The sequence below is a fragment of the Pseudophryne corroboree genome, chromosome 1, assembly GCF_028390025.1.
Source record: "Pseudophryne corroboree isolate aPseCor3 chromosome 1, aPseCor3.hap2, whole genome shotgun sequence".
Lineage (NCBI taxonomy): Eukaryota > Metazoa > Chordata > Amphibia > Anura > Myobatrachidae > Pseudophryne > Pseudophryne corroboree.
In genome coordinates this window covers 287,390,838-287,418,221 of record NC_086444.1, presented here as the reverse complement: position 1 = coordinate 287,418,221, position 27,384 = coordinate 287,390,838, and the positions used below count along the sequence as shown (strand labels likewise).

The 27,384-nt window shown below is 46.6% G+C and overlaps 1 protein-coding gene and 2 pseudogenes across 3 annotated transcripts in view; 1 reads left to right on the top strand and 2 right to left on the bottom strand.

Annotated features, from left to right (window-relative positions):
* Window positions 1–13,330, bottom strand: part of TESC (tescalcin) — a 155,771-nt gene extending 142,441 nt beyond the window's left edge. The window contains exon 1 of one of the 3 annotated variants that reach the window (XM_063964340.1): window positions 12,746–13,330. Coding sequence is in view for 1 of the 3 variants with exons in the window: in XM_063964338.1 (XP_063820408.1) it covers window positions 12,746–12,803 (58 nt within the window). In the remaining 2 variants the exon portion in view is untranslated. The remainder of the gene's footprint in view (window positions 1–12,745) is intronic. The other 2 variants (XM_063964339.1, XM_063964338.1) reach the window with 2 other exon arrangements.
* Window positions 3,068–3,186, bottom strand: LOC134934366 (5S ribosomal RNA; annotated as a pseudogene).
* On the top strand, window positions 4,592–4,710 carry LOC134934351 (5S ribosomal RNA; annotated as a pseudogene).
* Window positions 13,331–27,384: the final 14,054 nt, after the last annotated feature.

Sequence of the window (27,384 nt, the reverse complement as noted above, 5' to 3'; positions counted from 1 at the left end):
GACGGCGGAGGAAGCAGGAAGATGCCAGCGGTAAGTGGCGGGACAAGAGGCGGCTGCGGGTGCTACAGCATGAGGGTCATATGGGCTGGAGAGGAGTAGGGGGAAGCTCCTGCAGGACCAGACCCGCCCCATTCATTCCCTCTAACCTGCCGCTCTGTATTGTAATCTAAACCCTGTCACCCGCTCCCCTCTTCCACGATACTCTGTTGAAGCTCCACAGGGCACAGGAGCAGGGTAATACTGGAGGGATATAAGAACTGCCCCCCTCCCCTTTTCCCCAGTGTGTATAATAACTGCCCCCTCCTCCCTTCCCCTGTGTGTATAACTGCCTCCCCCCCACCCCCCTTTCCCTGTGTGTGTAATAACTTCCCCCCTTCCCCTGTGTGAGTATAACTGCCTCCCCCCCACCCCCCTTTCCCTGTGTGTAATAACTTCCCCCCTTCCCCTGTGTGTGTAATAACTTCCCCCCTTCCCCTGTGTGTGTAATAACTTCCCCCCTTCCCCTGTGTGAGTATAACTGCCTCCCCCCCACCCCCCTTCCCCTGTGTGTGTAATAACTTCCCCCCTTCCCCTGTGTGTAATAACTTCCCCCCTTCCCCTGTGTGTGTAATAACTTCCCCCCTTCCCCTGTGTGTATAACTGCCTCCCCCCCACCCCCCTTCCCCGGTGTGTGTAATAACTTCCCCCCTTCCCCTGTGTGTGTAATAACTTCCCCCCTTCCCCTGTGTGTATAACTGCCTCCCCCCCATCCCCCTTCCCCTGTGTGTGTAATAACTTCCCCCCTTCCCCTGTGCTCTGCCTGGTGGAATGTGTATGATGCAGTGATTGCAAAATACGTGCTATGGCGCGTTTTTACGTGCTACAAGCAGAGGGGGACTGTTTTTTTTTTAAATGAGCGGGTCCTGTAGGACGCGCTGTCTCTAACTGACCAGTGCGTCTCTGCCAATACCGTTCTTCAGTGCCTCTCTCGCCATTAAATCGCCGCCGGCAGTTTCTCCCTGTCCAATCGCGCTGTCCGCAGCTTCTCCCTGTCCAATCGCGCTGCCCGCAGCTTCTCCCCATCCAATCGCGCTGCCGGCAATGTCTCCCCATTCAAGTGCGGCTGAGACGTGACGTCCCTCCTCCCTGTCCGCCAGCGTACTCGCCGTTCTGCTCCAAACTACAGTAAGAAGCAGCTGCGAGCAGGCGCCGGGGCGGGCTGTGTTATGACACACAGTGGCTGCTCACTAGCCAGCGCAGCGCAATCATTGAGGAAGCCTGTGTCTCTCTGGCTGCATACGGCTGCACTCCCTGGGGGATTAAGTAAGTTATACTTATAATCAACTAACATAGGGAGCGTATGTGTGTGGGAGGGAAGAGAGTGTCGGCAGCTAATGATGCAGATATGGAGGATGGGGCAGTGCCCATCATACACTCTGCCCATACCTCCTCAGTGTCCATTATAAACACACCAAATTCTTCCACTGTGGGCAACATACCCCCCCCCTCACATACCCACAGAGTGACCATCACATGCACACCCACAGTGGCCATTATATACTGCTCTACCTGGCGCAATGTGTATAACGTGCTCTACCTGGCGTAATGTATATAACGTTCTCTACCTGTCGCAATGTGTGTAACGTTCTCTACCTGTCGCAATGTGTATAACATGCTCTGCCTGGCGCAAAGTGTATAATGTACTCTGCCTAGCGCAATGTGTACAACGTGCTCTGCCTGGCGCAATGTGTATAACGTGCTCTGCCTGGCGCAATGTGTATAACGTGCTCTGCCTGGCGCAATGTGTATAACGTGCTCTGCCTGGCGCAATGTATATAGGTGGTTCTACCTGATGCAATGAGTATAATGTGCTCTACCTGGCTCAGTGTGTATATAGGTGCTTCTACCTGGTGCAATGTGTATATATAATGTGCTCTGCCTGGCGCAAAGTGTATAATGTACTCTACCTGGTGCAATGTGTATTGGCTCAGTGTGTATAGGCGGTTCTACCTGGTGCAATGTGTATAATGTGCTCTAACTGGTGCAATGTGTATTAATGTGCTCTACCTGGCGCAGTGTGTATAGGTGGTTCTACATGGTGTAATGTGTATAAGCGGCGCTACTCTGTGGTGTAATGTGAATTGGTACTATTATGTGGCCAAGCCCCTTCCCCACAAAGCCAGACCCTTACATTTTTTATGCGCGCCTTCGGCGCGCACTGTCCATGCTTTCCAATATGGGAGGGGGACCACCAATTCACTTTCTGCCAAAGGGCACCAAAATGTCTAGGTACAGCTCTGGAGCAGTGTTCTGTATACTACACAGCCCAGCAGCACTGTCACCCCCTTCTTCCCCTTGCAACACTTTTGTAGTAAGAAGTAGACAGGGGGCGATCGGGCACAGGTTTGATTTCCATACAGTATTTAGAAAAATAGCAGAAAAAGGACCAAAATTGGACAGTGTATTGACCTAAATAGGGAGATAACAATATATGTTATCAATAATATACAGTCCTGGTTGGTGGTGCACCCAGAGCCAGAGGTACATAGACTATGCAATGGGAGAGAACAGAAGGCTCTTGTGTGGGCGCACTCTTAAATAGAAGAAGATACTTGAAAATATTAAGGAGAATATTTTAAGATATAACTTTTAATAATAAAGTTAAAACAAGATGAACTTCCCACAAATCTTGTAAAATAACCGGAGATTATTGAGAAAATAAAAATGTTCTGGTCTCTTAATTCATAAGAGTATGGAAAGGGTTGTAGACATAGAATAGTCATACCCCCATTTCCCCTGACCAGTACAGTAATTCTGTATTAATGGAACCGGGGGTTTTAGTCAAAACACAGTTTCAAAATAATTAGGCTGGAACTAGCTGGAATGGTAATCAGTGGTCACCACTCAAGGAATTATACACCTGAGTATTATTTGCATGCCATAGCCCTATTTGCGGGCAGGAATTGTGAGCAGGAAGTTATGGTCAGTTGATATAGATATTGAAAGCAATATATGAAAGAGAAAATAGAATTAGTGGTGATACTGCTGTTGGTGTATGTTGGTCACATAAGAGAGGAAATTAATTCCTAACCTACCACACCAGGTATTCACAGGCAGTCACCTCTCCTGATACTAACCTGGCCCAACGCTGTTTGGCTTCCAAGATCGGACGAGATCGGGCACTGACAGCGTGGTATGGTCGTAGGGATTTATGTGTACACCAATGAGAGTGCACCTATATAAGAAATTGAAATTGAAAGATGATAGAAAAGGGAATTGCGGATGAGATAAGTACGTGAAAATATGTGGATCTGCTTTCCACGTTAGACCCGGTTTAAGAGATTCCACTGGTGTGGTACTCTATCCCGAGAATCGTGAATGAGAGTCCACGAAAATTGGTGAAAAAAAAGGATTACAAAGATTTAAGGTTAGTATCTGTAGATGGATGATGCAAAGGTTAAGCTGTAATTAGGAGGTATAAGAGATACAGGTGGGGCTGAGCCCAATAACCGACCTCAGACGTTCTTAGGCGTCAAAAAATTGTAACCTTAGGCAAATAATGGTTTTTTGTTAACCTTGAGCGATAGAGTGTATATAAGGTTATTTATGAAGATACAGATAATATAACCCCTAAAGAGTAAATAAACATACAAATAAACATAAAAGTGAAAAAAATAAAATTGAAACTGAAGATGAAAATGAAAAAGTAAGCTGTATTGGGTAATATGACCCGGTACCGGCAGCATAAAACGAACTGCTCGGTGTACTGTACCATGCAAAATGATGATATTGTTAATACAAATAATGTATCCCTTAAAGATAAGTGATATATGAGATACACATAAACGGAATCTGATGTAAATAATATAACCCCTAATAGAGGAAGCTATATGAGTTGATATAACCCAGTTATATCAACTCATATAGCTTCCTCTATTAGGGGTTATATTATTTACATCAGATTCCGTTTATGTGTATCTCATATATCACTTATCTTTAAGGGATACATTATTTGTATTAACAATATCATCATTTTGCATGGTACAGTACACCGAGCAGTTCGTTTTATGCTGCCGGTACCGGGTCATATTACCCAATACAGCTTACTTTTTCATTTTCATTTTCATCTTCAGTTTCAATTTTATTTTTTTCACTTTTATGTTTATTTGTATGTTTATTTACTCTTTAGGGGTTATATTATCTGTATCTTCATAAATAACCTTATATACACTCTATCGCTCAAGGTTAACAAAAAACCATTATTTGCCTAAGGTTACAATTTTTTGACGCCTAAGAACGTCTGAGGTCGGTTATTGGGCTCAGCCCCACCTGTATCTCTTATACCTCCTAATTACAGCTTAACCTTTGCATCATCCAATTACAGATACTAACCTTAAATCTTTGTAATCCTTTTTTTTCACCAATTTTCGTGGACTCTCATTCACGATTCTCGGGATAGAGTACCACACCAGTGGAATCTCTTAAACCGGGTCTAACGTGGAAAGCAGATCCACATATTTTCACGTACTTATCTCATCCGCAATTCCCTTTTCTATCATCTTTCAATTTCAATTTCTTATATAGGTGCACTCTCATTGGTGTACACATAAATCCCTACGACCATACCACGCTGTCAGTGCCCGATCTCGTCCGATCTTGGAAGCCAAACAGCGTTGGGCCAGGTTAGTATCAGGAGAGGTGACTGCCTGTGAATACCTGGTGTGGTAGGTTAGGAATTAATTTCCTCTCTTATGTGACCAACATACACCAACAGCAGTATCACCACTAATTCTATTTTCTCTTTCATATATTGCTTTCAATATCTATATCAACTGACCATAACTTCCTGCTCACAATTCCTGCCCGCAAATAGGGCTATGGCATGCAAATAATACTCAGGTGTATAATTCCTTGAGTGGTGACCACTGATTACCATTCCAGCTAGTTCCAGCCTAATTATTTTGAAACTGTGTTTTGACTAAAACCCCCGGTTCCATTAATACAGAATTACTGTACTGGTCAGGGGAAATGGGGGTATGACTATTCTATGTCTACAACCCTTTCCATACTCTTATGAATTAAGAGACCAGAACATTTTTATTTTCTCAATAATCTCCGGTTATTTTACAAGATTTGTGGGAAGTTCATCTTGTTTTAACTTTATTATTAAAAGTTATATCTTGAAATATTCTCCTTAATATTTTCAAGTATCTTCTTCTATTTAAGAGTGCGCCCACACAAGAGCCTTCTGTTCTCTCCCATTGCATAACACTTTTGTAGTGTCCAAATCAAGTTGTGGGGTTTCATATTTGAATCATTAATAAGATTAATAATAACCTTCATTCCGATGGGACCCAGAATAGGACAGGTAGGACCCCAATTTTTAAAAATGAGGGGTCCCTGGGACCCACTTTTTTTTAGGCTCAGCGCGATCACTGGAGCTAATGGTGTCCAGTAGCCTAAGAAGCCCAAGCTACCACCAGTTAGGTAGGTTCGCTTCTTCTCCCCTTAGTCCCTCGTTGCAGTGAGCCTGTTGCCAGCAGGTCTCACTGTAAAATAAAAAACCTAAAATATACTTTCTTTCTAGGAGCTCAGGAGAGCCTCTAGTGTGCATCCAGCTCGGCCGGGCACAGAAATCTAACTGAGGTCTGGAGGAGGGTCATGGGGGGAGGAGCCAGTGCACACCAGTAGGTCCTGACTCTTTCTTTAATTGTGCCCAGTCTCCTGCGGAGCCGTCTGTTCCCCATGGTCCTTACGGAGTCCCCAGCATCCACTAGGACGTCAGAGAAACCTTATTATTAGGTCTGTGTATTATGCCTAACCCCCCCTCCCCCCAAACACCCCCAATGTGTTTTAATCTCCCCTATAACGTCCAACATGTTTTATGTCTCTCCAAATCCCTCCCACATGTGTTTATGCTTCCCTTATCCCCCAATGTTTTATGACTTCTATCCCACCAATGTAGTATATGCCACCCTATCACCAGCATGCTTTATTCCTCCCCCTATCCCCCAACATGTTTTTTGGGTTTGCTAGCAACTCTGGATAACCCCCTTACTGTACATTCTGGTTGTTACACCATACAGTTGGAGGATTATGGAGACATATTAACTTCTCATAGCTATACTGATGACCCTGAAATATATTTATTAAATGAACGTGTAGATCCTTTAGTATAGATCCTTTATATTATTTATTCACACAGGACTCAACACACAACTGCGTGGGGCTGAGGAGTGGAGGAGACTGGATGACAGTGTCCCATAGCATGGTAGGAGCAGCTTGACCATGTACTTGTAAATTGTGCACTACAGAGAGCTCTGCTGATCCCAGCTCTCTATCTGACTGATGTGGTTAAGATGCCTACTGTCGGAATCCCGACACCCGTCAGAATGCAGATGCCGGAATCCCGACAGGGTCAGGAGACTGACACCGGAATCCCTACATCTGGCACACCAATTTACGGCATCCTGACTGTAAGTATAGCAGGTGGGTTATGGACGGTGGTGGCGGTGGTCGGGGAGGGGTTAGGGTAAGGCAGCGGAGAAGGGAGGTTAGGGTTAGGATTAGACTGCAAGGAAGGGGGGAGTAAGGTTTAAACACCACCGAGGGGTGGTTAGGGTTAGGCACTAAGGGGGGAGATTAGGATTAGGCTGCTGGTATAGAAGGTTAGGGTTATGAAGCTGGGGCAGAGTTGGTAACATACTTACCTCACCCCTTTCGGGATTTCAAGGATTGGGATGCTGGCGTCGATATTTTGACCACCGGCAACCCGTCTGCCGGTCAAACATACTGAACCCTGATGGCAGCGGTGCAAGTATGTGGGTACGCTCGGGTACGGAGTACCATTAAGAATTTGGCAGCGGGTACGCAGTACCACCTGCCACACACTTTGCCATTACCACAATTATAATGTGCTACAATGCAACAAGACCATAGTGCTTGGCAGAATTGACAGCTCCTCCTACTTTGTCAGGGTTACTAAGAGTGCGACAGTGGTTGTATTTTCCTGTATAATGGAGACCTTACTATATATTGTTATTAAATTGGGGGCATTATTATATATTTCTGTTATACTGGAGGTATCACTATATATTTCTATTATACTGGAGGCATTAATATATATATTTTTAGCCTTGCCTCCAGATTCCCCCCAAATAAGGGGCTGTCATGTGACCATGCCACTAGTGTCATGTAGCCACTCCCACTAGCAGCATGTGGACATGCCCCCTCACAACACATGGCCATGCCCATTTTTTAGCACTCAGTACCACTGAGAAAATATTTCTACTTGCAGCACTGCCTGATGGGGACCTTGCAGCCAGTGTGTAATATGGAGACAAGGCTGCCTCCATCTAAAAATGTTTGGTCCTTTATGGGGAGGGAGGGGGGAAAGTTGGTTACTTGGAAATATCCTGAGTACGCCACTGTAATCAATATTGGATTGGGGATTAAAAACAGAGAATAAAAATGCAAAAGGGAGCAGACTTTGCTGATTACTGCTTCAATAAATATTTAAAAAATCACTGTTATAATCACAATAATTTACATAGGCAATGAAACTGATAAAATAATCCTTTACAGTTTCTATCCTAAGGGATTATTGTTAAATGATAAGTTTAGTTCACTATTAGCATAGTTTGTGTGAGGTGGTTCCTTAATTAGAACAAACCTATCACCCATTTCAAAATCAATGTGAGTTTTGTTGTCTTGTTAGTTGGCCTGTCTATACACAGCAAGCTATTTGATATGTGTCAGTGGGACAGTAATTATATCACTCAGATCTTTGCAGTTAGATGTGTTTTTGCACTGGTAGTACCACCTAGCTGTACAGGAGCATCAGTAGTGTCAAGTTGGCATGGCAGGCCCATGTCCTGTTGTTCACACTAGAACATTCTGGAATGTGGCTTGAAGACTACATTCTACAATAGATTATGTTTCCCGTGGTTCTGACCAGGCCCGGCGCTACCCGCTCAGCGAAGGGATGCAGTGCAGGAAGGCGCTGGGACGGAGAGGCGCTCCCCCTGCTCTGCATCCCCTCCCTGCTGCTGTGCCGTCCTATCCCCCCTGCTGCTGTCAGCGGCCTGTCCCCCCTGTGCCTGTCAGCGGCGGAACGCAGTCGGCATCGGGACTCTACGAAGCGGAAGGAGGTGGTCCGGGGCTTCCCCTTCTTTCCATTCCCCTCTCGCTTCTGACACTGTGGCTTCTGGCCGGCAGCTGACGTCTGATATCATGACGTCCCCGGCGCAAAAAGTGAGGAGAGGGCACTGGGCAGAGCTAGGCTGCCTCTTCCATTGGAAGGCTTGTGGACGTACTCCACCCACCCTGCTGGACAGAACAATCCCTGCTCGCTGGAGAACGGAGACTGCAGCGCGGAGGATAGAACACCCCCTCCCACCCGCTAGACAGAACAGCCGCTGCTTAAAGCAACCACCCCTCCCCCGACCGCTAGATTCTTGGGGGTGTACGGGTAGTGGACCATGCTGTTAGCACTTGGAAGCATAGTGGGGTTCAAGAACACACGGACTCTGCAAATCCATCTGGCCACCGCAAGGTACCAGCTTTTGCAAGTGTAGTAAATAGCAATAGACCAAAAACCAGCCAGTGCTTACCTGTGCAGTGTCAGATATTAACTTATGTATGTGGGCCTGAACTGTGGATCTGAGTCCGCTTGCACCAGAATACAGTGTATATTATGCAACTGACTGCACACTCTGACTGCTTTTTACAAAAATGTATTTATTATTATGTTTACTCACACAATACTGTAGTGGCATATGCTTTATATGGGATGACATAGGGATGATGGCGGCCAAAAGACCGACAGCGGCATCCCCCATACACAGAATCCCGATACATGGGAGGCAAGTATCCTAACCCTCTCTGTCTAACCCTCCACCGCCTAACCGTCCCACCCACCCCTCCACAACCTAACCCTCCCTCACCACAGCCTAACCCTAACTCTCCCCCCCTTACTGCCCAACCCTAACCTTCCCTTATAAGGACGCTACTACTACTGGGGGGGCATTATGTAAAAGGACGCTACTACTACTGTGGGTGCATTATGTATAAGGATGCTACTACTACTGGGGGGGCATTATGTATAAGGACGCTACTACTACGGGGGGCATTATGTATAAGGATGCTACTACTACTGTGGGTGCATTATGTATAAGGATGCTACTACTACTGGGGGGGCATTATGTATAAGGACGCTACTACTACGGGGGGGAATTATGTATAAGGATGCTACTACTACTGGGGGTGCATTATGTATAAGGATGCTGCTACTACTACTGGGGGGGCATTATGTATAAGGACGCTACTACTACGGGGGGGGGCATTATGTATAAGGACGCTACTACTACGGGGGGCATTATGTATAAGGATGCTACTACTACTGGGGGTGCACTACTACTGGGGGGCATTATGTATAAGGACGCTACTACTACGGGGGGGCATTATGTATAAGGATGCTACTACTACTGGGGGTGCACTACGTATAAGGACGCTGCTACTACTACTGGGGGGCATTATGTATAAGGACGCTACTACTACGGGGGGCATTATGTATAAGGATGCTACTACTACTGGGGGTGCACTACGTATAAGGACGCTGCTACTACTACTGGGGGGCATTATGTATAAGGACGCTACTACTACGGGGGGCATTATGTATAAGGATGCTACTACTACTGGGTGTGCACTACGTATAAGGACGCTGCTACTACTACTGGGGGGCATTATGTATAAGGACGCTACTACTACGGGGGGGCATTATGTATAAGGATGCTACTACTACTGGGGGTGCACTACGTATAAGGACGCTGCTACTACTACTGGGGGGCATTATGTATAAGGATGCTGCTACTACTACTGGGGTGCATTACATATAAGGACGCTACTACTACTGGGGTGCATTACATATAAGGACGCTACTACTACTAGGGTGCATTACATATAAGGACGCTACTACTACTGGGGGGCATTACATATAAGGACGCTACTACTACGGGTGGGGCATTACGTACAAGATTAATAAGATTGTGCTACATTGTGGCGTAATTTTAAATGGGGGTACTGTTGTGTGGCCATGCTCCTTACTTGTGAGACCACACCCCTTTTCCCGGCGCGTGCCAAAGGAATATGGGAGGGCGCAAATTTATAGTTTGCAGGGGGGCGCCAAACACCCTAGCACCGGCCCTGGTTCTGACGTCCTTTGACACTATTACTGTGGCTTCCTCTCTGCTCTTTACTACTAACTGCTCCCGCTTGATCATCTTACTTCTCCCTCTTACGCACCATCATTTTTTTTTAGTCTGTCACTTTTTCTTAACCACTTTTGTTTTCTCTGACTGGCTGACCGTTAATGACTAGCTAACTAACAACTGTTAATTTACTGATTTACTTACAACTATTCATTTACAACCTCATGACTGTCTATATTTCCTCCTAATATCTCCTCTAGGTAACTGTTTCACTTACTTCACCTGCCAAACATCCTGTTTCTCTTCATTAACTCTTCAACTAATGAACTCTTACCTCCCATTCACCAAAATACTCCTGCACTTTTCCGCTCCCCAACTCCCCAACCCCTTAACAACTCACTCCCACCTCATAAACGACTCTTATTAACTCTCTAACTTACTGCCTTCTCTCTAAGCAACTGACTCCTCCCTCACCCTCTCACCAAATAACTCTTCCCCATTCTTTCACCAAATAACTCTTCCCTATTCTGACTCCTCCCCCTCCCCAACTGACTACTACCTGTCTCTTCACCAACTAACTGCTTTCTCATCCTTTCATCAGTTCACAATGACTCCTCCCCATCTTCTCACCAACTAAGGCTGGCTACACATCAGAACGATGTGCAGCAAGCCAATCCGGTGGGTGACGGGACCCTGTATCGTCAAATGCATACACACTTGCTGATGCAGAGAGTCGACGGAGTGATGGAGGATGCCATGCAGCATGGCATCGTTAGCTACTGTATGTCTTTTGAGTGACCCTGCAGCAGGGCCGACCAGAAGACATCACACTGCCCAATATGCGTGATTTGATGTTCAATTTGCCAGGAAACAACAAATCAGGCCGATATCGGCGTAGTGTGTACCTGGCCTTAGTGTTCCCCCATCCTCCCACCAACTGACTTCTCATCCTCACCAAATAACTCATCTTCACACTGCCTCCTCCCCATCTTCTCACCAACTGACCCCTCAACCATCTTCTCAACAACTGACTCCTCTCCAATCATTTCACCATCTGACTGCTCCCCTTCCTCTACCCAACTCCTCCCACATCTTCTCACTGACTCCTCCCCCATCTTCTCAGCTGAATCCTCCAACATCTTCTCACCAATACCCCTTTTCCACCAAACTTATAACTCGGGTTATTGCCGGTGGGAAGGGTCTGAGAAAAATAACTTGGGTCACGTTACCCAGGAATACGATCCGTGTAGCTAGCAGGGTCGAACCTGACACAAACCAGGGAAATGGTGAGGTGTAAACATATGACTCGGTTCACCCGAGGGAGAGCCGGATTACCGGTGCTTGGAGATGATGTCAGGGAAGACTCTGTGATAACTCGGGTCCAGACTGCGGTAAGTGGCGAATTTCCCATTAGTCACGTGAGGCACATGCCTAGGGATGGCACTTATTTGGGAGCAGCACTTGGATGCTTGTGTTGGTACTGTCAGCCCAAAAATTACCAGTAACTGCAAAATATTTCTACTGTACTGTACCATATGTCATCATGAATGGAGTGTAAGCTTAGTAAATATGTGAGCGTAATTAAACATAAAGAAAATTCATAGTAGCTTTATTATTCTATTAATTTGGCTATTATCAAATTAGGACTTATAACTAATCATTAAAAATAATATAATTAGGCAGGTGGGGGCGGCCGTTACTGTTGTGCCGAGGGGCGGCCTCACCCTTAAAGCCGCCCCTCAGCGGTGTGAAGGGGATTTCAAGTTTGAAACCATGTTCAATCGGGTGTTGTACAGTATGCTGGCGCTCGGGCTCCCGGCGACCAGCATACCGGCGCCGGGAGCCCGACCGCCGGCATACCGACAGCGTGGTGAGCGCAAAGGAGCCCCTTGCGGGCTCGCTGCGCTCGCCACGCTGCGGGCACACTATTTTATTCTCCCTCCAGGGGGGTCGTGGACCCCCATGAGGGAGAATAGTTGTCGATATGCCGGGTGTCAAGATTCCGGCGCCGGTATACTGTGCGCCGGTATCCCAACATTCGGCATACAGAAGACCACCTGTTCAATCACCTAGGACATAAATCAGGTTTTTTTGGGGGGAGGGGTTGGTGAAAAAGGGGTACAAGTAACACCTCTCCTATCCTTTCACCAACTGATCCCCCCCCCCCCCCCCCCATCCCCTCACCAATGTGACCGCAGTGCTAAATCCTATTATATACACTGTAAAACAAGTTACGTGTAATATCACAGACAGATCATTTATACCACTGAATGTAGTGCAGTGTAAAGGAAACAGCTACGTACTGTACTGAGAAGAAGCCCAGCTGTATAATGTCATGTAAGCTCCTCGGCTACTTCTATACAGTAGTACTCACATCAAGACACATGCACTCTTACTGGCACCATACAGCATAGCATGAGATGTAGGGAAGAGAAGTCACATAACACGGGGTACTGTATGTAAGGCTGGCACAGTGACAGGATGTGTGTGATGGATGTGTGGCCACATGCCAGGCAGCCGCTGTACCTATATGTCCCAGTAAGATGTGTGCTACTTACAGCCCGTCTTCTCCATCAGTTCCCGGGTCACCAGAGATCGAGACTGTGACAGCCCCATGCCGTGGTCCGGTGGGGAGAAGCGGGGACAGGGTCACCTTGCAAACAGATCTCGCAGGAGGGTCTATCCTGATTTATCAGCCCAGGGTCGCAGCGCGGGAGCGGCCCCCGGACTCACTGCCGTGCCAAGTAGCAACCAGGGTGCTGTGTCCCCCGCAGAGCAGAACACGGGGCGGTCCTATGACTCCTGTCGGTGCTACTTGTGGGGCAGAGCTACAGTCCCAGATGCAGTTCCTCTGTGTAACTATCCAGCAGCACAGAAGCCCCCCGGGCACTTCCCCTGTGTCCCTATCCAGCAGCACGGGAGCCCCCTGATCCGTGTCGCCGTCTCCGTGTCACAGTCCAGCATTACACAAGTGCAGTTCCTCTCTGTCTTTTTCTATAGGTTTGCGTTGTGTCCAGGAAGCTTCTTGCAGTACTTGCAGTACTAATTAGAACAGAGATAACATATCCCATGGGTCCCAGTGCCTGCCGTGTTCAGCCTCGCCTGTGTCTACACAGACACACCTGCCTCATCCCTGACCCGTAGAGAATACATAGCACTGCAGCCTCCAGGTACAGGGGAAGATACCAGACATGTACATACCTGCCAGATAGCCCAGGAGCTGGCGCTCAGGCTGAACAAGTTTTACTGGCTCCTCCTGTGCAGTATGTGCAGGTAATGTCGGTGTGTGCCCGGGCTGCGGGAACCTGTTGCTTTAAAAATAAAATAAATTCCCAGGAAAATATATATTGTATGTTTATTTACTTTTCTAAAGCAACCTTATCTAATAATAACTAAGTAGTTGTTGCCCACTTAATGCTGCTGTAAACCCATTAATGAGTCTATCGCGACTTCCAGGAGAGTAGGTAATATGGAAAAGAGCAAGAAAAAGTGGGGTAGACCTTTCTGGACCCCGAAAGTGGCAACTTCGTTAGCAGGACCATATAGAAGTCTGTTAGTGGGCATAAGGAAAGCTGATTTGTGCATTTAAAAAAAAATAATAACAAAAAATAAAATAATGTAAAAAGCTTACGGATTTCAAAAAGTAAAAAAAAAAAAAAGGAATTTGAGGCCACTTTCATTTTTAAATAATTTAAAAAACAATTTTCATTGAAATACTTTCATTAAATTTGGGGTACATAAACTAACGAAAAAGTTGATTTTGTGGTGTCATCTCCAACATCGGCAGAGGTAAGACCCGCTGCAATGCGGCTTGAAACTGTGTACAATTACCCAGGTCGGGGACGGATATATCCGTGTGGAGTTTGTATGCTCTTTAATTTGCTCCCACAGTCCAGGTTAATTGACTTCTGACCTGCTGTATGTGAGTGTGTATATTGATCCCAGCAGGGACGTGATGGATTGGGGGGCAGGGTGGCATCTGCAACTTTGGGGCTGCCAATGCACTCAGCTTGCATATGAACAGGGACATATAACGCTGACAGTATGATCACTGCCAAAGTTACAGGTGGAAGGAGGGTGGCGTTGCTGGCTCCAGGGTGGAATTTAGTATTTTCATTTGAAGAGATGGGCTGTTGATAAGTGCTCCATCATTTATCTTCCTACTACAGGGCTGTGAGGATCAGCCCTGGGTTCATAGGTGTGCGCAGGGGGGGGTGCCTGGTGCGCATAGGCACCCCCTAATGTCCGGCACCCCAATCTCACATGCCTGATGCAGCGATCGCCGAGCAGGCTGATTACTGTCCCCTCTGCACTGCACCCTGTCAGGACTGCATTACTGACCGGACGCCTGGGTTAATCAAGGGTGCCACTGACACCGGCTTTCAAATTCCCAGCTCCACCTCCATGTATAAAAACAGTGTTATGTGACGTCATGCTGCTCGCACGCCCATCCGTCACACCCGCCACACGCCCACCTCTCTCCTTCTATGCTATGCCAACGCCAGCCACTGATGAGGAGCAGCATGCAGCCAGCGTTCCTCTTAGGAAGACAAATTCAATACTGGCAGACGGCCGGCAGCAGCATGGACACGTCACTTGTTTTTCCAGCAGCGGCAATACTAGTCTGCGACTGTCAGTGTCAGTGAGAGACTGACTTGTAAGTAAGCTGCTGCATCTTGCAGGGGAAAGAGAGGGAGAGCCAGACCAGGCTGAGGAGGAACAGTGTAATTGCAGTGAGTGCCATCAGGGGTGTTTGTTTGGAGCACACCACAACATCTGACAATGTATCTGCTTTATTAGGATTGGTACAAAGGTGGATATTTTATATGCGTTGACCATCAATAGATGGTGCTAGATACGCCCAAAAGGCGGTGCTAGACACACCCCTCCGACGGTGCACCCCCTAATAAAATGTGCTGCGCACGCCAGTGCCTGGGTTCATCTGTTCCTTCCCTCCCTGTAATAATAATACAAACAGTAGGCCCAGAGGAAGGGCATCAGGAACTATGGCCCAGGAGCAACCCGTGGGACGCAGAGTGGGGAACCACTAGAGTCGTGCAAGGTGAGCAAGGATTGTCTGGATAGATAAGCGATGCATGCAGATGAAAAACGACTTTAAGGACTTTCCCCTGTTTTCACCTACTACTTGAACCCATGTATTATCCTAGACTCCCTGACTCTTAGTACCACACAGCTTCATGCCCCCAGTTTCTTTCTGGACATACGTTTAGCTAATTGGACCTTTTTGCACAGATAGTACCTTCTTTTAATAATGGGAGCATTAGGAATCACTGTATCAATTTTCTACCTCGTTTCACCATCATTACCTACACATTTATTTATTTATGTTACCTTGAATATTATTCTATACATATTCTGCCTAAATGTATTTAAAATTTGTCTCATGTTTACTGCCGTGTATGTTTATTCATTATGCTTTATGGTCAATTCCATGTATTGACTGATTGCAATTACATTAATTGTTCATTCAATTTTATTTTATATATTCAAGTGACCTTTTGAAATAAATCATTTTTAACTCTACAATTGTTACCACGTGGTTTAGCTTGTGTGCCTTGGTTTACACAAACATTGTGAGAGTGGAAAGCCTCACACTCACCAGTGGCAACATACAGTACAGTAAGTTGAATGGTGTGATATATAATAGGGGACCATGAATACATACATAATGCGTGGATGTATTTAGAATATTTTCCAGGACTACTCTAAATTCCCAATCGGTCCCTGTATATTTATAATTAGCCTTGTCCCTGTGTTGTACGGTATACATCAGCCACTAGAATGCTTCCTGTATTGTTCCAGGAATGCACTGTTTTTATCACTGGTCACTACAATATTCTCTGGTGTATTTTTTTCAGATCAGGCTCATAGATGTTCTATTTGTTTATAGTGCTTTGACACTAATTTTTCATATATATTATTACCTATTTAAACCATCCCCACATTAGATAAGCCAAGCCTACAGGTTGTTGTCACGCACATTTTTCCATTGCAATGCACTAGTAGAAAGCCAGGGCCCCTTACTTTTGTTTGCCAACCAGAGTTAAAGTTGCCAGCTAGCCCCTGCACCCTAGATATACTTGCAGCAACTGTTTGTCTAAGTGGAGCTGACATACCAGCACTGCTTCAAGCTATTTAAAAAAAAAAAACAACAGTTGTGTTTCCTCATGTTCTTTATCACCAGGAGGATGAATGATGTGCAAGTACTACTTTTTGTATACACCGCACAGCATTCTATTGAACACTGGGGGTAATTCCAAGTTGATCGCAGAAGGATTTTTTTTAGCAGTTGGGCAAAACCATGTGCACTGCAGGGGAGGCAGAGGGTGGTCTTCTGTATGCCGGCGGTCGGGCTCCCGGCGCTCAGTATACCGGCGCCGGGAGCCCGACAGCCGGCATACCGACACTTATTTTCCCTCGTGGGGGTCCACGACCCCCATAGAGGGAGAATAAAATAGTGTGGCGCGCGTAGCGCGCCACCGTGCCCGTAGCGTGGCGAGCGCAGCGAGCCCGCAAGGGGCTCATTTGCGCTCGCCACGCTGTCGGTAAGCCGGCGGTCGGGCTCCCGGCGCCGGTATGCTGGTCGCCGGGAGCCCGACCGCCGGCCAGCCGTAGTGAACCCGAGGCAGATATAACATGTGCAGAGAGAGTTAGATTTGGGTGGGTTATTTTGTTTCTGTGCAGGGTAAATACTGCCTGCTTTATCTGTACACTGCAATTTAGATTGCAGATTGAACACACCACACCCAAATCTAACTCTCTCTGCACATGTTATATCTGCCTCCCCTGCAGTGCACATGGTTTTGCCCAACTGCTAAAAAAAATCCTGCTGCGATCAACTCAGAATTACCCCCACTGTGTAGAAATGACAGAACAATCGGGAACCATTAATAACAGTTGGCAACCGTCTCTCTGGAGAGCTGGGCTGGCATTGCACCTGCACTTTGCAGTACATGAATGACATCGCTGTGCCCTGTAAAAAAGACAACTACGTTTGAAAGTCCTGTCTGCTATTTCCATCTGATGGTATAAAAAGGTGGTTGGCACTGGCAGTCATTAAGGAGTTAATAATAACTATATGCAAATATATGTAACATTACCATATATAATTACAAGGACATAACTAGAAATGTGCCTGATCATGGAAGAAAAAAAAATTCTACAGCTTAATTTATGTCTACTGTCAATGAAAGCAACACAGAACAGCACAACTCAAAACACAACATAAAGGGCTGCCATTAGATATAATGGGGCACCTCCTGTTTTCTGTGCTAGATACCAGGATAAGAGAATCCATTTTGGCGTTTAATACATAAAATCAAAACCTGTTCTGCTGACAGCTATACAAAACTGATTCAATGTTGTTGCCTAAAAAGCTGAGTAATTCCTGGCAAATGATCATCAGAATAGAAGAAAAGGTATTATCTACGGGGCACACTCATTAAATAGTGATGTTACAAAATATAACCTTTATTCAATTATTAAGTAAACAGCTAATTATAAAACCCAAAGTTATATCTATTATATCATGTAACATAGAAATCATTGTCAGTAAGACAGGTAAATTGTCCTTCATTTTAATATTGTTATTTTAGACTTCCAAAGTAAATCATTCCTCAGTCAGTCCCATATCAAAAACTAAAGGGGTTATTCAGAGTTGTTAGCAAACCAAAAAAGTTAGCAACTGGGCAAAACCATGTGAGGCAGATGTGACATGTGCAGAAGGGGCTTAGATTTGGGTGGGTTGTATTCAAACCTCCCAACTCCTGTGGCACAAAAGGACAGACACTTACGTGCACCTGAAAACATGGTGTGGCCTCACAGCAAGGGAGCGTGGCCTCACGGTAAGGAACGTGGCCTTACGGCATGCGCAGCGATCGCACACAGTGCCCCCATTTTATCACTATAGGGGTGTGGACAGTGCTCAGCTGCTGGTCATGCCCCCTGTCCCTCTTTGTTGGGAAGCAGAGCAGCGAGTGGCGCGGGAGGGGGGGGGGGGGAGGGATCTCCCAACTGCCCCCCACCACGGGACTCTGCGACTCGCGGGTGGGACTGTCCCGCCAAAATTGGGACATTTGGGAGGTATGTATATTGTTTCTGTGCAGGGTAAATACTGACTGATTAATTTTTACATTATAATTTAGATTTCAGTGTGAACACACCCCACCCAAATCTAACTCTCTCTGCACATGTTACATCTGGCCCACCTGCAGTGCAACATGGTTTTGCCCAATTGCTAACTTTTTTGTTTTGCTAATAACCCCGTAAGTCCCCTATTTTCCCCTCGCCGCCCCTGCAACAGTCGGTCGCCACCCCCGCCCAACACTCGCACGCCTCTACCTGTCAATCAGGTAGAGGCATTCATAGCCAATGCAATACTATCACATTGGAGGGGCCGCGCACATGCAGGATGGGATCTGCACGAGTGCACTGGTGCCACCAACAGGGAAATTGCGGTCATATTGCTTTGCGATGCAACCAGAATAACCCCCTTAATGCGGATACGAAAAATATTTTTGTGTAAGATCACAACTTAAAAACAATATTTTCACCTGAATTTACAATTTTTTTCTTGTCAGGAGATGGCTCCTATAAGAACCCATCCTGGAGAAGAGCTGGAACCTATCACAGTGCTTACTGGTTTGGGTCCTCTGCAGAAAATGTGCATTATGTGCGCATACATCACCAGCAGCTGGTGGAGAGAGAGCCAGAACATTTTGTAAAACAGTAGCCCAAAGGCTATTATAGGCTTACGCCATCCATAGGCTAATGCATTCCAGAGCATGGTAAATCTGATAGCATAGCAGCCCCCAAAGAAACGTATAACTTAGAGGGACCGTGGAAGATATCAGATAGATCTGCTGTGACTCCTACATGGTACATCGGAGGGATCCTTAATATTTGTGGGTACCACCCTGAAAGCATCTGTTTTCAATATTGCAAATATTTAATGATATTCCACTTAATGTGTACACAATATTTCTATAAACAAATCAATTGTCACATTTTGTGTATATATGGAATATAATTTCCACTCTAAAGGCCCATACACATTAGACGATGTCGCTCTGTGAGCGACATCGTCTAACGTTTCCCCCTCCCAGGCCGGCCGGTCGGCGGCCGCCTGTACGCACTGAGCGATATGACCGCTCATATCGCTCAGTGACGTCACGCCCCCGCCAGCCCTGCATGAAGGTCGTGGACGACAGTCCACATCCTTCATGCATGCCCTACCGACAGCGACGATCGTTGCCGACCCGCGGGGCCGCGCATCGGTTGTCGCTGGCGGCATACACACTTAACGATAAAATGAGCGACATCGCTCAAGGAGGGGGAAAATGAGCGACGTCGCTCATTATATCGTTAAGTGTGTATGGACCTTAACAAGAGTAAAATGCTGCTCATTCAAAATTAGCGCTATGACAGTGATATATATATAGCAAAATCTATTGAGATATTATAGACCAGTGGTTCTCAAACTCAGTCCTCAGGACCCCACACAGCGCATGTTTTGCAGGTAACCCAGTAAGTGCACAGGTGTATTAATTACTCACTGACACATTTTAAAAGGTCCACAGATGGAGCTAATTATTTCACTTGCAATTCTGTTAGGAGACCTGCAAAACATGCACCGTGTGGGGTCCTGAGGACCGAGTTTGAGAACCTGTATTATAGACAAACAGGTTAATGTGGGGGGGGGGGGGAGAGACAAGGTGGAACTGAGTTCCACCACCTGTAATGGTAGGGGGAACTAGTTCCACCTCCGTGGCCCTGCATAGTAATGTCAACAGAAAAGCCCACCCCATCTCCTATGTCAATAGATGATGCAGGCGGTGCTAGTGTTACTGATTAGCTGCGGCCAGCCCCCTCCTGCCCTTCCTCAGGTCCTGGTGGCTTCATTGTCCTCAATCTAAGCCCACCCCTCCTGGTACTCACACACATGCGGTGTCTGTTGGACAGTATTTGTACTCTCCTCAAGTCCCAGTGGCTTCCTTTTCCAGCACGGCATATGTGATGTTATCTGTCACTGCCGCTGAAGTAAAGAAGAGCCATGAAGGGAGCAGGCTCTGTGCATCTTGAAGAGAAGATGAGAGTGGGCTGGAGGGACAAGAGAGGTGGAGGGACAGAGGCAGATGTGTATAAGGAGCACTACTGTGGGCATTATGTGTAAGGGGCACTACTATTGTGGCCATTTTGTGTAAGGAGCACTATTATTGTGGGCGTTATGTGTAAGGGGCACAACTACTGTTGCTATGTGGTTGTGATGGTGTTTCTTCAGAGGTGAGGAAATGTGTTGTTACAGAGGTAAAGGGTAATATGTTGCTACATGGGATGGCTGCACTCCCAGTACTGGGGCATCCTGCTTTCCACCATTGCACACACTTCTGTTTCCATGGGGACCTTTAAAAAATGCTGTAAGCAGTAGTAAATGGTATATTACATGTTTAAGCAAGTAAAGCTTTATTGTGGATGCTTCAATTAGTGCAATCTGCAAGTGTGGCCCTAGGTTGGTAGTTGCTTTGACCCTTGTCAAATACATTTAAACATGACCATGCAACTCGCAATTTATGTTTAATTATATTAAGTCCATTTTAACTCTGTTCCCCTTCTATGCACTCCCCTTCTGCATCCACAGACCGCTGCATTCTTATTTTGCATTAGCCGCACAGTGCTAGATCAGGTGAGTATGGAGGGTATTATAGCACTGCAATCTGTTTCTCGGCCAAAAACTGCTTCATAGAGAGAGCTGTGCAGGCTGATGGAGGATTAGTGATGTGCACCGGACATTTTTCGGGTTTTGTGTTTTGGTTTTGGATTCGGTTCCGCGGCCGTGTTTTGGATTCGGACGCGTTTTGGCAAAACCTCACCGAAAATTTTTTGTCGGATTCGGGTGTGTTTTGGATTCAGGTGTTTTTTTCAAAAAACCCTAAAAAACAGCTTCAATCATAGAATTTGGGGGTCATTTTGATCCCATAGTATTATTAACCACAATAACCATAATTTCCACTCATTTCCAGTCTATTCTGAACACCTCACACCTCACAATATTATTTTTAGTCCTAAAATTTGCACCGAGGTCGCTGGATGGCTAAGCTAAGCGACACAAGTGGCCGACACAAACACCGGGCCCATCTAGTAGTGGCACTGCAGTGTCAGGCAGGATGGCACTTCAAAAAAATAGTCCCCAAACAGCACATGATGCAAAGAAAAAAAGAGGCACACCAAGGTCGCTGTGTGACTAAGCTAAGCGACACAAGTGGCCGACACAAACACCTGGCCCATCTAGGAGTGGCACTGCAGTGTCAGACAGGATGGCACTTCAAAAAAAATAGTCCCCAAACAGCACATGATGCAAAGAAAAAGGCGCACCAAGGTCGCTGTGTGACTAAGCTAGTATACTTGACGACACAGAGGTAGGTAGAGCAGTGGCCTACTGTACCGTAATGCTATATATTATATACTGGTGGTCAGCAAACTGTGCAAAACTGAAATGGACCACAGGTATGGATGGATAGTATACTTGACGACACAGAGGTAGGTACAGCAGTGGCCTTCCGTACCGTACTGCTATATATAGTATACTGGTGGTCACTGTGTCAGCAAACTGCAAAACTAAAATGCACCACAGGTATAGAATGTAGATGGATAGTATACTTAATGACGACACAGAGGTAGGTACAGCAGTGGCCTTCCGTACCGTACTGCTATATATACTGGTGGTCACTGTGTCAGCAAACTGCAAAACTAAAATGCACCACAGGTATAGAATGTAGATGGATAGTATACTTAATGACGACACAGAGGTAGGTACAGCAGTGGCCTTCCGTACCGTACTGCTATATATACTGGTGGTCACTGTGTCAGCAAACTGCAAAACTAAAATGCACCACAGGTATAGAATGTAGATGGATAGTACTATACTTAATGACGACACAGAGGTAGGTACAGCAGTGGCTTTCCGTACCGTACTGCTATATATACTGGTGGTCACTGTGTCAGCAAACTGGAAAACTAAAATGCACCACAGGTATAGAATGGTAGATGGATAGTATACTTAATGACGACACAGAGGTAGGTACAGCAGTGGCCTTCCGTACCGTACTGCTATATATAGTATACTGGTGGTCACTGTGTCAGCAAACTGCAAAACTAAAATGCACCACAGGTATAGAATGTAGATGGATTGTATACTTAATGAAGACACAGAGGTAGGTACAGCAGTGGCCTTCCGTACCGTACTGCTATATATAGTATACTGGTGGTCACTGTGTCAGCAAACTGCAAAACTAAAATGCACCACAGGTATAGAATGTAGATGGATAGTATACTTAATGACGACACAGAGGTAGGTACAGCAGTGGCCTTCCGTACCGTACTGCTATATATAGTATACTGGTGGTCACTGTGTCAGCAAACTGCAAAACTAAAATGCACCACAGGTATAGAATGTAGATGGATAGTATACTTAATGACGACACAGAGGTAGGTACAGCAGTGGCCTTCCGTACCGTACTGCTATATATAGTATACTGGTGGTCACTGTGTCAGCAAACTGCAAAACTAAAATGCACCACAGGTATAGAATGTAGATGGATAGTATACTTAATGACGACACAGAGGTAGGTACAGCAGTGGCCTTCCTTACCGTACTGCTATATATAGTATACTGGTGGTCACTGTGTCAGCAAACTGCAAAACTAAAATGCACCACAGGTATAGAATGTAGATGGATAGTATACTTAATGTGACAGAGAGGTAGGTACAGCAGTGGCCTTCCGTACCGTACTGCTATATATACTGGTGGTCACTGTGTCAGCAAACTGCACAACTGAAATGCACCACAGGTATAGAATCTAGATGGATAGTATACTTAATGACGACACAGAGGTAGGTACAGCAGTGGCCTACTGTACCGTAATGCTATATATTATATACTGGTGGTCACTGGTCAGCAAAACTCTGCACTGTACTCCTCCTATATAATATTATACTGGTGGTCCCCAGTCCCCACAATAAAGCAGCACACTGAGCACAGATATGGAGTGTTTTTCAGGCAGACAACGTATACTGGTGGTCACTGTCAGCAAAACTCTGCACTGTACTCCTGCTATATAATACAGCTGCTCCCCAGTCCCCACAATTAAGCAGTGTGAGCACAGATATATGCAGCACACTGAGCACAGATATGGAGTGTTTTTCAGGCAGACAACGTATTACTGGTGGTCACTGTCAGCAAAACTCTGCACTGTACTCCTCCTATATACAGCTGCTCCCCAGTCCCCACAATTAAGTAATAAGCAAGCACAAAATATTTGCAATGCATCAACATAAACGGATAGGACGCCAGCCACGTCCTCTCCCTAACATTTCCAATGCACGAGTGAAAATGGCGGCGACGCGCGGCTGCTTATATAGAATCCGAATCTCGCGAGAATCCGACAGCGGGATGATGACGTTCGGGCGCGCTCGGGTTACCCGAGCCATACGGGAGAATCCGAGTATGGCTCGGACCCGTGTAAAAAGGGTGAAGTTCGGGGGGGGTTCGGTTTCCGAGAAACCGAACCCGCTCACCACTATGGAGGATGAAACCATCTTTCCTCAACTCTGATCTCTTTCTTCTGATTCTTTCCTGCAAAGTTGCTAAAACATTTTTTTAGTAATGTTGATTCACCCTTGATATCAAAGTAAACAATTAATATGGCTATGAATTTTTATTAGCTTTCTTCATTCATGGTGATGATGGTGTTTTCCAGTGCATGGACTGGGGTTTTGTCTCAGGATCATACTGGAAGATCCAGGTTTCATCACAAGTAATAACTTTATCTAACATATGCAAATCCGCTTAAATTTGTTCCAAAATGCTTTTTATTTTCTTTCTGCTCAGCAGTGAGAAGCCTTGGAACCATCTTAGCACAAACCTTTGTCATGGTAAGATATTAATACAAAACTTGCCTAACAGTTTCTTTGTCATGGTTACCATTTCTGCTATCATTTGGCAGTCGATAATCTATTTGAACAATTTTCTCAGTTTTGTTTCACATTTTGTTTGCTTTTGATGTACAAGGCCTCCTAGAGAATTCATCATCTTTGACACCTTCACGACCGTCACGGTTAGCATACGGAAAGATTCGGTGGGCGTTTTGTTTAATGTAACAAAATTTAAAGTTAACATGTTGCTCTACTTTTGAACTAGGCATTTTTACGATGCACAGGAAAAACACAACTTCTTCGAATGCTGTGTGACAGCGAACTATCTGTGCGAGAGGGGTGAAACTTACAAAACCGTTTTGGGATAGTCCAAGGTCAATGTTCCACCACTCCCTTTTAATTTGCATAGTATGGTTTATTTTTTACAAGTACAGTCTCGTTATAGCCACACCTCGTACATATGTGTACACTGGCAGGTCACAGCTGGTCATTGTTGTTTCTGGTCTTAGAGAAAGAGGTTGCTGCTCTTGTCTGCTATTTGTTTTCTGGACATCGGGGGACATGTACTAAGCATGTACTAAGCAGTGATAACAATGGAGAAGTGAGCCAGTGGAGAAGTGGCCCATAGCAACCAATCAGCTGCTCTGTATACTTTTATAGTATGCAAATTAGAAATGTTACGTCAATGTTGATTGGTTGCCATGGGCCACTACTCCGCTGGCTCACTCCTCCACTTTTATTGCTTAGTACATGTCCTTCTATGTCATGTATCCTGCCATAATCCTGTACTACAACAAGGTGTACTACAGCAAGGATTACCACAGCAAGGAACATCACTTGACCCGACTGCCTATCCGCGCATGGTTAGCCTGAAACCTGGAAGTAGGCACTAAGCACTCACACCAGGTGACGGAAAGAGACCAGCGCAGCCGGGACGCAGGCAGAAGCATCTGGGACCGGACATTAACAGTTGCGCTGACAGGAGTCAGAGTCGTACCACAAGAGGCCAGCACCGGGAGTGAGCAGCACGCTTAAGTGGCAAGCACGAGCCACTGCTTGCGGAACAAACACATCAGCACACTGCAAGTGGCCACAGGCACAGGAGTTCCTCTCCGTTGGACACAGAACTAACTAAAGGGAGGTACACACATGGAGATGCGTGCTGCGCAATCTATCACAGACCGCTCAGCACACATCTCTCCCCCTGCGGTGAAGTGAGCGATGTACTAGATTGTACATCTAGTATCAATCTAGTACCGGCGATAGATTGCCAATCTAGTACCGTCGAAAGCGACTCCAGAGCCGGATTAAGGGGGGGGGGGCCAGGGAATAAGTACCCCGGGTCCCCTCCCTGACAGGGCCCCCCGTCATCCACCACAGTTCGGACCTTAATTGCTGTTCCGCAGGGCCGTTTCTTGGGGCAGGCGAGCAGTGCAACCGCACCCTCCTATTTCTCCCCGAGTAACCCGCTCGGGGGGCGGAGTTTCACGGAATGACGCGGTTGCGTCGTTACGTCACGACGCAACCCCGTCACTCCGCGAAACTCCCCATCCCCGAGCGGAGTACAGAGGGGGACCCAAGTTAGGAAGAGGGAAAGGCCGGCGCGAGGAGCGACTGGTGAGGCGGGCCGAAGAGCGGTAATCGCCTCTGTAAGTATTCTCTCTCTCTCAATGTGTAAAATGGGGACACCTGCCGTAATGTGTGAAATGGGGACTCTTGCCTGCCGTAGTGTGGGGATTTAATGTATCAAGGGCATTGCGGTGTGTGGCATAATATGGTGCAGGGGGCATTACTGTGTGGGGCTTAATATGGTAGAATTTTTTTTTCCTGTGGTGGTCGTGATCTGTTGGAGCAGGGTCAAAAAGTGGATTGTGAGGTAGTCTTTTCAGATGAGGCCACACCCATTTAGATGACACCACGCCACGCGCTAGATTTTTTTTTTTATCTAGGTGTGTGTGTGTGGGGGGGGGGGGGGGGGGCATTTTTTTTATGTCAGGGGGGGGGGCGCATTTGTAAATCTCGCACTGGGAGCCAAATTGGCTAGAAACAGCCCTGCTGTTCCGATATGTAGCGCTATAGCTGGCATCCACTAACTCTCTGACAGCAGTCATACAGACAGCGCTACAGCGCAGTGCCAGAATGCCAGCGGCTGTCAATGGGATGCGAGTGAGTGTCTGTATCAGCCGTGCGGGACATCAAGAGAAAGGGGACGTGCACATGGAATCCGCTGTTCAGTGGCGGAACTAGCAGCGGTGCAAGCGGTGCATTGCACCAAGGCCCGCCGCAGTGAAGGGGCCCACAGCTGCCAGCATTACAATGAGTCACACCGGCTCATTGTATGCCGCTGCCACCAGCGTTGTGGCAGCAGCGCATACTCGGGTCCCGGGCAGCCAGAGTAGAAGGTGAGGCCATTCTTTCCTTTCCTCCCATCTCGAGCGTCTGGTGCTCCTGATGATTATGAAGCGTGAGGAGGGGCCGCTCTTCCATCTCCACCCCTTTCCTCTTGAGCGCCTCCTCCTCACATACTGCTGACTGTGGGGCTAACTGTCCGTTTGAAATAGGAGGAGGGGCCTCTCTCTTACTGCTTTTTCATCCTGACCTATTACAGTGCCGCTGATGAAAAGGGCCGCTCTCATATTTTCCCCCTTCCTCCCTCTTCCTATTTATATTCCGCCTCTTCCCCCTTCCCCCCTCCCCCCACTACGTACATGCGCCTCTTATTGGACACCAGGGACATGAGAGCATCACTTCATGCCAGGATCTATCTATCCCTGTTGCCCACTATCTACCTTCCACACTATCCCATCACCCACTATCTCCTTGTCACTATCTCCCTGTCACCCTCTGCTTTCCACTGTCACCCTCTGTCTCACCCATATTTTTCTCTCCCTGTCACCATCTCCCTTCACACTGCCTCTCCGTCACCCTCTGCCTTCTGCTATCACCCTCTGCTTCTTCATCACCCTTTGCATCTCAACCCCCTCTGCCTCCCCATTCACCCACTGCCTCTCCCCATCTGCTCCTCCCTGTTATCTACTGACTCCCCCACCACTCTCTCCCTGCACCCACTGTCTCCGTCACCCACTGTCTACCTGTCACCCCTGCCTCCAACTATCTCCCTGTCTAGTACTATCTTCCTGTCACCCATTATCTTCCTGTCACCGACTATCTCACTATCACCCACTGCCTTTCCTGTAACCCACTATCTCCTTGTCAGCCACTCCGTGTCACCCTTTGCCTTCTGCTC